Consider the following 13,103-nt stretch of genomic DNA (forward strand, 5'->3'; position numbering starts at 1 on the left):
ATTGTCTTGGTGAGCAGAACTTCCTACAGTTAATCAAATTGTAGATAATTTACTGCAGTTGTAGAACAATGCATTGATGAGTAAATCTTACAGGTTTACTAGAGACTAGGGCTTTCCAGTACTGATAAAGGGCTTGCCTTCTTTTGCTGGAGGCCCTGGAGTTGACTTCTGACAGCACAAGTAGTAAGAACAGGACCTCTGGGTACTTACCTTCTCTGTCATTTTACAATAGGTTGTTGCTGATGGTAAGGGTAATTTTTGCATTATTTTTGTTTTGGGGAAGGGGGATCTCACAGTTACTTGTCCTGCTGATGCCATATTCAGGCTAAGGTTGATCATCCGTTCTGTTTTACCTATGATTGGTTGGCTTCTAGGAGAAAATTGTGTACACATTTTGATTAAAAGTGTGGTTAGGCTTTGAGGGGAAAAAAAAGAGAATCTTTTTATCTCAGTCATAAACCATGGACAAGCACTAGGAACCTGTATGATGTTCACAGTTTTATTATATACACAGTTTAATTGATACAGCAGACATGTCACATTTATTCTTCATAGGAGTGTGGATTTTATAGGGAATGCCTTGAATATTGAACAGCAGAACAGCCACTGTTTGCTGAATACTTGACTGTGCTTTAGGTACTTTTTATAGTCTCTTGAATCCAATGTGTACCTAGCATTACCAACATTTCCATCATCATAGCTTGTAAGTACAACCAGTATTTGTACCCAGGTACAAATATTTTTGGATTTCAAAATTGTTTTATTCAACTACTAAGCTAATAAGTTAAAGATGTAATAAATACTCTCCTTGCTCTGCTGTGATAGTGAAATTATTGTTGAAGTCCAGGAAAAGTACAAAGGGAGGCATGATTAAATTTACTGTAGAGAAGGAGTATTTTAAGAAAGATTACTGTAGAAAGACAACACCTCAAGCATTTGGCACTCTTGCTTCAGAGTTGGTAGTGACAGAAGATGGGGATGACATCTGGAAGTGGAGCTATGTTTATATATTTAAGCATTACTTGCTTGATCTTTCTTGGATTTTTGTGCTTTCATCTCTTGGGTTCAGAGTCTTTGAATATTTGAAGATATATATTTACTGACTCTCAGGTTTTTTTCCTAAAGATTTCTGAAATTACTCCCACACTATCTCAGTTAATAACTATATTACCATACTATATCAATTAATGACCATATTAGTCTGTGAATAATTTCTAGGCCTCCCTGTTTTCACTTAGCATTTCCAGCCTCATAGTATCTTCTAGGCAACATGATTTTCATCAAAGACTTCCCTTCACTTTGCATGGGCGTTCTTCCTTCCCTTGATGTCGTGGAGTGCATGCTCTGGAAACTTGTTGAAAATAGTCACAGGAGGTGAAGGTTCTGATGTCTTGCCTATCTGAAACAAAAGCTATGTGTTTAACCCCATGGAAGCGTGGAGGACTTTAGATGTGTCTTCAGAGAAGTGCCCTTTTAGAACTTTGGAGTTACTGTTTGGCTTGTCTCCTAGCTTCCAGCTTTGTTGAAAAGACTAATGCCATTCAAATTCTGAAAAGTAGTCAAACCTATCTCTTTCCAAAAAAGAAAAAGGCCTGGGTTTTAAATACTTTACTTTGACTGTCTTTTTCTTCTTGAACATTTTAATTTTTTTAAAGCCTCTTTTTAATTTCACAGTAATACTCTTTTATTTCTCTTTTCATTTGTTTCTGCATTCCTTCATTCTGAATACTAACTACTGTTTGGGAATATATGTTGTATTTCCTCTTTCCTCAGTTCTGCAGTTCTGTTCAATTGGATAATCAAGCACCTGAGCTGATTTTATTATCTATCTTCCTTGAGATTTGGTCCTACTTCCTTGTAGCCTGAAAAGGCTGTGTAGAGTTGTGGAAAAAGACTCTGGAGCCAGAAGGGCTGTTGCAGTCCTCTTGTGACCAATTCCTAGCTGCAGCAGTGTTCTTAGCCCATCTGCTTTTATCTTTAAGATATATTCAAAGTAGCTCATTTTCTCCTACATAGTAAATGTTAATTATTATTAGTATTACCTTAAATAAGAGTCCATCTTTCTATGTGAAATTTTAGTTTCTGTAATTTGTGTGTGTGTGTGTGTGTGTGTGTGTGTGTGTGTGTGTGTGTGTGTGTGTGTGTGTGTGAGTGTGTGTGAGTGATATGTATTCGAGTCACATTATGCCATGGTATGTGTAGAGGTCTGAGGACAGCTTCATGGAGTCTGTCCTCAGACCTTTTGGCCTTAACCTGCTGAGTCATCTGGCCAATCCTAATGCCTTTCTTCATTTCCTTGTCACAGGTTTCTAGCCTCCCATTCTTGTTTCATGGATGCAGTGTCGTCTTGAATTGTAACTGGATAATTGAGAACAGTTGGGGGGAAAGGCTTACACATACAAGGTGGAAATCAAAGCAAGTAACTAGTAACAGCCCACATGAATCAAAATCTTGAACTATTTATGGCAGGGGTCAGGATTTGAACTGTTCAACTTTCCTCCTGTTTTCTGGATTGACATTTGTATTATTTTGAAGTCTCTTGTATGTTAAAGGCTTTTTCTAAATTCCTACATGACTGTAGTATACATAAGTATATCTTGTCCTCACACCAAGTTCTTGTATATCACACCAAGGAGTGCTTGGTGCTGTTTAGAAATGTTGCCCATTTTAAAAACTGCAGTATTTTACTTTATTGATTTGGGGAGGGTTCCACAGAAAATACAAATATTGTTTGTCTGCCATCTTCTGGATTTGCTTCTGGTGTATTTCTCTATGATACATTGATGAGGTTTTTTTTTCTTTTAATTGTATTATGCCTAATAGGTCTCTTTAAACCCCTGATGTTTGGTTTTTCTTAGTAGGTATATATAGGTAGAGACTGTGAAGAGGGTTCTGGTTCTTTTTCAGTGTGAGATTTTTCTTTATTCCTGTTCTCTTCTTTTTTCATTGTCCTAGTTTGTTTTCTGTTGCTGTGACGAACATGGTGACAAAAAGCAACTTGAGGAGGAAAGGTTTATTTCAGCTCACATGTTGTAGTCCATCATTGAAGGAAGCCAAGGCAGAAATTCAAAGGCAGGAGCTGGAAGTAGAAACCTCAAAGGAATGCTGCTTTGGGTTTGCTTAGCTACCTTTCTTATGCCTGCCCAGTGATGACATCACCCCACAGTGGGCTGGACCTTTCTGCATCAATTAGCAATTAAGAAAAGGTGTCACAGACATGGAACAAGCCAGTCTGATCTGGGCAATTCTTCAGTTGAGGCGTCCTCTTAACAGGTGATTCTAGGTTCACAGATGAGGCTAATTATGACTCCCACTGCCTGGTAGAAATTTTGAGTGTCATGTCCCTGTCCCGTTCTGGTATCAGTTGCTAAGCACTTTAAAAATGTAGAACAGAGAATATCCTGGGCTCACTGGCCACCCTCCCTACCCAGATGTGAAGTACTGTTTCTCCAAGGAGCTTTTTCGATGTAGAAGTGACTTAAGTGACTCATAGACTTCAGGTTTTCAAATGGCTGTTTGGTGTTGTATGCCATAAATTGGAACCTGAAGGTTTGTATTTAGTCCTTGCAGCAGTAAATTTTAGCCTCATGAATTACTATTAGGAAAGTCATCGAGGGTCCTTGTCATCCATCCATCTTGGCCTTTGAGAATTATGAAGTGAGGTCGCTACCTTAACAGCACTTAAAACATTATTTTAGCAGCCCTTTCAACTCCTTTGTGTATTTTCTTACTCTGTTGCTGCTGACTCGTATCAAGTTCTTCATTTTTCCTTTTTGAAGTTTTATTTACTCAGTGAGTTTTGAGAAATGGAAAGAAACAAGTACAAAGTGTTCTTAACTGTTGAGCCATCTCTTCAGCCCCAATAAATATTTTTTTTTATTGTTCAGACTGTTTCATGTAGGGAAACAGAATTCCTGAATGAATAGCACAGGAACTCTTTTCTCCTGGCTTTGTATTAGTTGTGTATGAGTTATGATGCTAGTCTAACTCTTCAGGCCTGTGACTTTGATCTCATAGTCGAGAGAGAGAATTCCTGTAAGAACCTGCACATCCTAGAAGTAGGTGTAGAATATCTCTCTCATCACTAGTTACTCATCTCTTAGAGGGCATCTGCTTCAGGGCCTCCTGGAGGCTTCCTTTCCTGTACTTGCCTTGGTTTCTGTTTTCTCAATTCATCTTGCATCTGGGCCCCCATGATCATTCCAGACTGTACCTTTGTAAGTGAGATAGGTAACATTCTCCCATTTAGTATGCTAGTTTGATTTTAGGAAAGCACTTCAGGCAAATATTAGTCCACATTGAATATTGCATGAAAGAATCTAGCATTTAAGGATCAGATTCGACTGTGAGTACTTCTTGGTTTGTTGCTGTTTTTAATTTGCCTTAGGTCTTAGTATGGTGGAAAGGCCACTTCTTAGTCAATTCCTCATTACTGTAATGAGTTACCCAAGCATGGCCGATTTCATAAGGCTGCTTTAGCTCACACTTCTGGAAACTCATGGACTTGGCACTGGCATTAGTTTGGCACTGATAAAGGCCTCATGGTGATTGGTACCACAGTGGCAGGATATGGAGGTGAGCCATTACTTTGCCAGACAAGAAGCCAGGGCGCCATTAAAGGCTCAGGCTGTGACTTGCATAACAACTTAGTGCTGGGAAATTTTCTCTAGAATTGATAAGAACCACTTTAATTTTTTGGAGCACATGTCCTCAGTGACCTAAGAAACACATAATGGAACCCAGTCTAAAGAATTGCATTTCAAACAATCTGGGGATGAAGCTTTGAGCATAGAAACTTTGAGATACAAGGGCAAACCATCTCCAAGTATAGCAACCAATAGTATAAACCTTAGGAGTCTTAGATAGAGCTGCTTTGCTGTTCTCAAAGCTTTTTTGTTCTTTATCAGTGTGTGTTTAAAATGTTGAATTGAGTGGAATAGTGCTAAGGGGTTGTCATAGTTACTTTTCTATTGATATGAAGACACACCATAATGAGTTTGTTGGGGCTTACAGTTTCAGAGGGTGAGTCCATTGACCATGGTGGGAAGCATGACAGCGGTAGGCAGGCATGGTACTAGAGCAATAGCCAAGACATTACATGCTGAGGCGACAACCTCAAGACATAGAGCTCACTAGGAATGGCATGGGCTTTTGAAACCTTAAAGCCCACCCCCAGTGACACACTTCTCCAACAAGGCCACACCCACTAATTCTTCCCAAACAGTTCCACCAACTGGTGACTAAGCATTCAAACATGAGCTTGTGGGAAGCATTCTCATTCAAACTACCACTGGGACGTGTAGCTATAGAGAATGTGACTGCTGGTGTATCCAATTGGGAAAGATAATATTTACAAAGATGACCAGTAATAGAAAGCTCTTTTAACATGAAATCATCTCTCTAGAGAAAGTGTGTTGTGTGTTTTAAAAAGTCAGAAATGAGGATAACCCAAGTTGAAAAGATAAGGGAATTTATGATGAAGTTCACTCTTTGCGTTTAACTTGATTATTAAGATAATGGGATGATCTTCATACACTAATGTGTATGAAGTCATACTGACTTTTAGTCAAAAACCTTTTTCCCCCAAATTGAGTTTATGTTAAGTCCTATAATGTATTATTTAAGTCTAATATTGAAGTTTAAAGTGCTTTTGTTTGGTCTTCCATGACTTTCAAAAACTTTAATTTGATATTCAGAATAGTTAAATAACCTGGGTTTCCTTTATGTTTTAGGATTTAAGTGCCCGGTATGCTCAAAATTTGTACCCTCAGATGAAATGGATTTGCATCTTGTGATGTGTTTAACAAAGCCAAGAATAACATATAATGGTAAGTTTGGTGCCTTAAAATCACATTGTAATTTAGTATTTACCATAAATAATGTGAATTTCATGTTTGAAGCAAAATTTAAGTGGCAGGAAAGGACTCAAATTCTCATCTTAAGATACCTTTATATGTGTTAAACATCTGTTAATTAGGATATATCTATTAATAAGTGTCACTTTCCAAGACATTTAATGGCAAGAGTGGCATTGTCTTATTTTTTATTTATATCTGGCTTAATGGCAAATAATTATGTCTTTTCTACAGTTAGTGTTTTTTTGGGGGGGGGTTGTTGTTTTGGTAATAAGACATATCAGATACCCTGGAAAATTCCACTGGAACACAGGAGAGAGTGGGAATGAAAAAGACAAATGATGTTAGCATAAAAATAGTATTGGCTTTGTTCAATGAAAAGGATGGCCAAGACTCCCTACTCCAGAAGATTTTTGAATTACACTTGAGAACTCCTGTGCCTGAATAAAATCTTTTTTAGGTTAGGCCTAAAGAAAAAGTAATTTGTTCAGAAAAAAAAAAAAGTGTGCTTAAGAATATATAAGAAGGGAAGGACCAGAGAGATTTTTCAGTGGTTAAGAACACTTACTCTTGCAGAGGACCTGGGTTCAATTCCCAACATCCACAAGGTAGCTTATTACTCTGTAACTCCAGTTTCAGGGGCCCTAGCACCCTCTTCTGGCCTCTGTGGGCACTGCACACATGTGGTGCACAGATAACACACTGGCAAAGCACCTATACACATAAAATAAATAGCACTTACACAAATCTATAATAAATAATGCATTGTTAACAGTGAGGATGAAGTTTATTCATAAATATAGTAGATAGAAACTAATGGGAGAGAATAAATGTAGGAAGTAGAGACTGAAACTATTCTGTCACCATTATCTGTCTCTGAACCCACAGATAAATTTCATTCTTGTGCTAACTGGCCATTGCTTTTGGTCTGGTATGTTGGACCAGGGTATTCTCTCCTGACCCTAGTAATACAGTCTTTGGTGTTATCAAAGAACAAGTAGAATCATTTTGGGAGATAAAAATTAAATAATTCCTTCTGGCTGATAGAAACTTCATGATTTTGTGGTGTCTGCCTAAAAATAACTTTAGCATAGCCAAGACTGAAGCCAACCTGGGCTGTTTATGTAGTGAGACCCCATCTCTGAATGCAAACAAATAAATAAATAGAGGAACTCAGCACATACCTAAATGTCAAAGAAAGGAGAAAAGACATCTAAGGCTTAGATATAAAGTGAATAGTAAGAATACTAGTAATTGGCAAACTCTGTTGAAAGACTAAGTTTAACAACCAGATTTTGGGCACTTACAGATAAGATACTGTGCTAAGTGCAGTGATCCAGTAAATAAAGCAGATAGTGCTTATGGTGTCTCAGGAGTCAATGAGATGAATATATGCTTGGGATAACTACCATGTGGTTTAGGACTGTAGTGTCTCTCTATAAACTTCATGAAGTTTAGAGACGGTGAGTCAGAGATTCTGAGACTGAATCTTTTTGGTCCCGTGACTCTCTAGTTTTGGTTTTGAATTCCTAAGTGTTGACACCAACTCAGCTAGATTAGGCCTCTAAATCCTGTTAATGCATAAACAAGAACTCTCATTCAGTATGATATACTTAGTAAGTTGTACAGACTTCCAGAGGTAGCTAGACCTGAAAAAATTTAAATTTGTGAAGTATATATTAACTATCTACAAAAATTCACAATTTGAATAGTCAGGCTTATTTTCAGACAGCTGTATTTATAGAGGAACTCTGAGAGAGGGTGAGTTCCAGGCATTTGATTGTAAACTGATGACTCAGCTTGAGATTCATCCCACAGAGACACTGTACATGCTTCTGTCAAGGAACCTGTCTGCCTGCATTTGTTTGGGTGCAGAGAACCTGTGTCCTTAGTGTCTGGATTTATTCCTGTGTTGGGGTTAAGAATGGCAGTTCTCCTTGCTAACTGTTGTTCTGACAAAAATATCCAAGCAGCCAGATTTAAAGGAGGTTGATTTGACCCCTGCTTTAGGTTATGATTCTTTGGTCTCATTGCTTTGGCCCTGGGGAGATGATAGCAGTGTGTAACAGAGGAAGTGTATTCCTATGTCTCGGTAGCCAGAAAGCAGAGAGTGCACGAGAGGATGTAGCAGTGGTTCTGTTAGGCTCTTCAAGAATGTACCTATGATGACTCACTACTCATACCCACAACCATAGCACCACAGCTTGGGGACCAAGCACTGGCATACCGCTGATGGACATTTCAGAACCAGGTCTAGTGCTGTCTTTAGTGGATCTGGATATTGTGGGCATGTAAGTGTCATCTGAAAGTGAATTGTTACCAAGCACTCTGTGTGCTTATCCTTGTCTTTCTGAATCACCCATAAGTTTATTGTAGGATAACCGTGACACTTTGGGGCATGCTGCTTTTTCTAACTTGGCAATTGTCAGTTGAATGGATGCTTGCTTTGAACTTGAGTAATGTGTGTGTTATTTTCTTCTTTTAAAGCAAAAAGCAGTTTAATTTATTAAACTTATTTAACTTTATTTTTGAAACAATTTGTAGCGTAGGCTGGCTTCAGACTTACGAATTTCTTGCCTTGGCCTCTGCAAGTGCTGCAATTTTTGTTGTTAAGATTGTGTTGGTAGATTTTTCTAATGGTCTAATTTTTTTTTGTCTTTTTTTATTTTTAAATTTAAATTAGAAACAAGGTTGCTTCACATGTCAATCCCAGCTCCCTCTCCCTCTCCCTCCCCTCCTCCCACCCCTCTCCCCTAATCTCCCCCCCCATCCCCACTCCTTTCCCCAGGGAGGGTGGGGCCCTCCAAGGGGGGTATCCATAATCTGTCATTTCATCCAGGGCAGGGCCTAGGCCCTCCCTCATGTATCCAGGCTGAGAGAGCATCTCTCATTGTGGGATGGGCACCCAACTAATGGTCTAATTGCGTTGTGTTGATTTCTGATATTGCTGGATTATTGCATCTTTGAACATGGAATATTTAAAAACACTGCTATTTAGATTACACACAGGCAAAGATTATGAACTGGAAACTTCTTCCTTTGCTCTGAAGTCTATATAATTCAAGAAGTTTTGCTGTCTCATCAGCTACAACACCATGGTAGAAACCACCCATTCTTGAGGACTACCTACAGGTTCATCAATCCAGTCATATTTACCACTTCCTCAATGCATTCTGGTAATTTTGTTCGAAAATAACCCTTTTCTATACCTAAGTGTGGTGGAGCAGTTAGGTAATGACAACACCCTGGAGGTAGGGGCAGGAGAAGCAGGACTGCAGACCAGCCTGGGCTAAACGAGATCCTTCTTCAACTACCCAACAGTATAAGTAATAATATTTTCCTCTAAACTTTATATTTCATCAGTATAGCATTTCCTATGCCATTTTCTCACATTTTTTACTCTTTAAAATATCTTTGTTTATATTTTTATTTTCATTGTAATATGTGTTTTTGTACTTTAAGCAAGCTGAAATATTTGATATTTTCAAAGAAGATAATAGTTTTAAATAAAGCTAAAATTCATTAATGCTAAGTACTGAATAGCCTTTTTCTCTATATTTTAATAATAAACATTTTAAAAATAAATTTTTATTATCTTTATCAACTTAATTTGTTTTATTCCTTTTGCTAATTTTAAAGGTAATTTTGCTAGATATAGTGGGAAGTGATTTTTATTTTGATGTTCCAGGGTGCTGTCCATACCACTCTGTTTTTGGTTTTCACAAGACAGGGTTTCTCTGTATTGTTTTGGAGGCTGTCGGTTCAGCCCAGCCTCGAACTCACAGAGATCCGCCTGCCTCTGCCTCCCGAGTGCTGGGATTAAAGGCGTGAGCCACCATCGCTCGGCTACCACTCTGGTTTTTAAATTCATTGATTACTTGTGGTTAAGTAGTAAGTAATGGTTGTAAGCTGTCATATTTAGTTTTAGTTGTCAACTTAGCACAAACTTAAGAGTCACCTGGGAAGAGGGAACCTCACTGAAGAATTGCCTTGATGAGGTTGATCTAGAGCCTTGTCTCTGGGGCATGTTCTTTATTGCTAATAGATAAAAGTGGGCTCAGCCCACTGTGGATGGTGCCATCAACCTGTGTTGAATTAAAAGTAGCTGAGGGACTAGCTATTAAGAACCTTTACCTGCTTTGTTTCTTAGCATCCACATGGCAGTGCATAACCCTCTGTAACTCCAGTTCCAGGGGGATCCAAGGCCCTCTCCTGACCTCTCTGGGCACCAGGCACACACATGGTGCACAGAAATGCATGCAGGAAAAACATTCAGGTACATAAAAACAGACTTTTGAAAAAGTAGCTAAACATGAGCCTGCAAACAAGACAGTGAGCATCATTTCTCCTTGATCTATACTTCATTTCCTACTTGATTTTTAGATCCTTCCTTGACTTGTCTTAGTGATACAGTTTGACCTGAAAGTATAATCCAAATAAACACTTTTACCCGAGTTTCTCTCAAAGTGTGTCACAGCAACAGAAACAACTAGAACATATGTGAAGTATGTTTTCTGTGGAGTGAAAAAGATCTTCTGTGGTTTTGTTGTTGTTTGTTTGTTTGTTTGAGGTAGACTCTCACTGTATAGCCCTGGGTATCCTTGACTGGCTTGTTACTGGCTGTGTAGACCATGTGGAGCTCAGACTCAGATCTGCCTGCCTCTGTCTTGGTAGGGATTAAAGATGTGTGCCATCACACTGACTACTTCAGCAGCATTAATACATAAATTGAGTTGGTTGTATTATGGAAATATTCAGTAGCCTTCCTAAGAGGGCATTAATTGATCTACAGAAACCATAAATCCCCCACTGTAACTGGTTTTGCCAATTTTTCTTGGATTTAAAGTTTCTTTTGTTGTGTTGGTAATAACAGCCTAGTGAAAATGTCTCTAATTTTATGTATTTTATATATGCGTACATGTTCATATATGTGCAGGTGTTTTTTCATATGTATGCATGCATATAGAGGCCAAAAACTATGTTCTCTTCTATTACTTGATCTCCGTCTTATCTTTTGAGACGGGGGTCTTACTGTAATTAATCAATTCATCTAGACTAGGTGACCAGAGATCTCCAGGGATCAGCTGTCTCCACCTCAGACAACTCTGGGGTAACAGATACACGCCACCAGACTTTGCTTTTCCATGGTATTAAAACCCAAACTCAAGTCATTATGCTTTCACGCTGAGCACTTTGCCCACTGAATCACCTCCTAGCCTTTGGCTCTGTATATTCCATAGCTATGTTATTTGCATAAATTTTAAAACAGTTTATTTGAGCATTCCTTTCTGTATTAGAACTTTTTAAAGACAGGTCTCATGAAGCTGAAGCTGGACTTGAATTCACTGTGTAGCTAGATCTGGACTTGAACACTACCCCCTCCCAAATTCACCTCTTAGACTGTTGAGATTGCCATTATACACAGTTGTGTTTGGATCTTTTATGTTATATTTTTGGCTTATGTGTGTGAGTGTTTGCCTGCATATTTGTGTGTACCACATGCATGCCTGGTGCCCACAGAGCTCAGAAGATGGCATCGTAGTCTCTGGAACTGGAATTGTCAATGGCATGGGCCACCATGTGTGTGCTGGGAATTTGATCCAGGTCATCTTCAAGAGCAAGTGATCTCAACTGCGGAACCATCTCTCTGGTCTCTAGTGCTGTATTTTCTCTGTCTCATACAAGGCTTTAGCCATGTTCTGTTTTAATGTCATCATTTGATGGTGATGATGATTTTGCAGTACCATGGATCACAACCCAGCTTGTGCATATCAAGCAAGTGCTCTACCCCAGTCATCGGATATTATTTTGGTTTACACTTTTCAACCTGTAAATGCTTTGTTGACCTTCTTTACCTTGCCATAACCAGTTAACCTACCGTAGTTGTGTGAACTTTGATAGAACATGTAAACCTCTGATTTGGGCTCAGAATCAAAGGATTCTATTACTCATGAAGTAATAGCACAGAAAAGCCTTTCATCTGTCCTGAAGCCTTGAGTCCCATGTCAGTGAGCCAGTGAGAGTCAGTGAGCTGCTGTGATGAGGAGGTGCTCTTGCTTGAGGCACAGCTTCCCTTAGCTCTGGAACTGACACTCTCTGCTCTACCCATGTCCTTGAAAAGATGCTCCAAGGACACAGGAGTACCAGTTTAGAGCCCAGGGAGGATGGCCTTCCAAATGTGGTTTCTTTGGTTGCTTTTGCCTGACACCTTTGTTCTCCTCCTTTTTAAAATTAACTTTTCTTTTTGAATGGGTATGTTTGCATGATTACAATGCAGAGACAGGAAATACCTAGTGAAAAGTCGCCTTTCACCTTAGCAGGTCCCAGTCCTCGCCAGAGGTGGCTTGAATTTCTTAAGCTCCTTCCAGCAGAGAGAGATTATTTGTGTGTCTGTTTTGTTGTTTTTGTTTTTGCAGTGTTGAGCGTCAGGGAACGCTCTCTACTGCTAAACTATGTCCCCATTCAGATTTATACAAACATATTCATATGTTTTTTCTACATATACTTTACATGACCATTCTGTACATAATTCTGAACTTTTATACCTTATATGTCTTGTAGCCCTGCTCAGTCAAAGGTTTATGTATTTTGTATTCCTAATAATAATCTCCCAGAGGGATTAGAGTTCTTTTCTGGATATGTTTTCTCTTCCATTGCTGCATTTCTACATATATAGGTACACACATACACTCAATTTTTTACAAATTGCACTAAACAATACCTTTTCTAAATATATGGTCCTCTTCAGCTTGATAATTTCACACACTTAAGGTGTCTAAAATGTGTGTGTGTGTGTGTGTGTGTGTGTGTGTGTGTTGTTAGTAATGGTATAGACCATTAATTATCTCTGCATAACCTGCCCCATGCCATGTGCAGTACTAGTCAAGTCATGTCTCCTGCTACTGCTTTATGAGGTAGCTGCCACCCAATGTTATTAAATAAACTGGAAGTTTAGAATGTAACCTGAAGCTATCTAAGCTATACACACAAGGCACGTTTTCTTATGGGCTCGGGACTGGGCTTTTTGTTTATTTGTATCTGTATTAAAATTTATTGCCATTTTGAGCCTACCTACATTATAACTTCATGGACTATTCTAATTTTAAAAGTACATAGTAATCAATTAAGCTTAAAATCATATAGGTTATAGATTTTGTTTTTTCAGTAACTGATTTCCCCCCTTTAGTGATTCAAAATAAATGACCCTGAATCTTAGTTAAAAGCAGTTTGTTCTAGTTTTACATTTTC

At 38.6% G+C, this 13,103-nt stretch overlaps 1 protein-coding gene across 2 annotated transcripts in view; it reads left to right on the plus strand.

The window, feature by feature from the left end:
- Znrf2 (zinc and ring finger 2) overlaps positions 1-13,103 on the plus strand; it is a 69,677-nt gene that overhangs the window by 34,763 nt on the left and 21,811 nt on the right. For both annotated transcript variants that reach the window (XR_005873670.1, XM_021231029.2), the window contains exon 2: positions 5,733-5,828. Coding sequence is in view for 1 of the 2 variants with exons in the window: in XM_021231029.2 (XP_021086688.2) it covers positions 5,733-5,828 (96 nt within the window). In the remaining variant the exon portion in view is untranslated. The remainder of the gene's footprint in view (positions 1-5,732; positions 5,829-13,103) is intronic.

Source organism: Mesocricetus auratus, unplaced genomic scaffold, assembly GCF_017639785.1.
Source record: "Mesocricetus auratus isolate SY011 unplaced genomic scaffold, BCM_Maur_2.0 Super-Scaffold_100676, whole genome shotgun sequence".
NCBI classification, from domain to species: domain Eukaryota; kingdom Metazoa; phylum Chordata; class Mammalia; order Rodentia; family Cricetidae; genus Mesocricetus; species Mesocricetus auratus.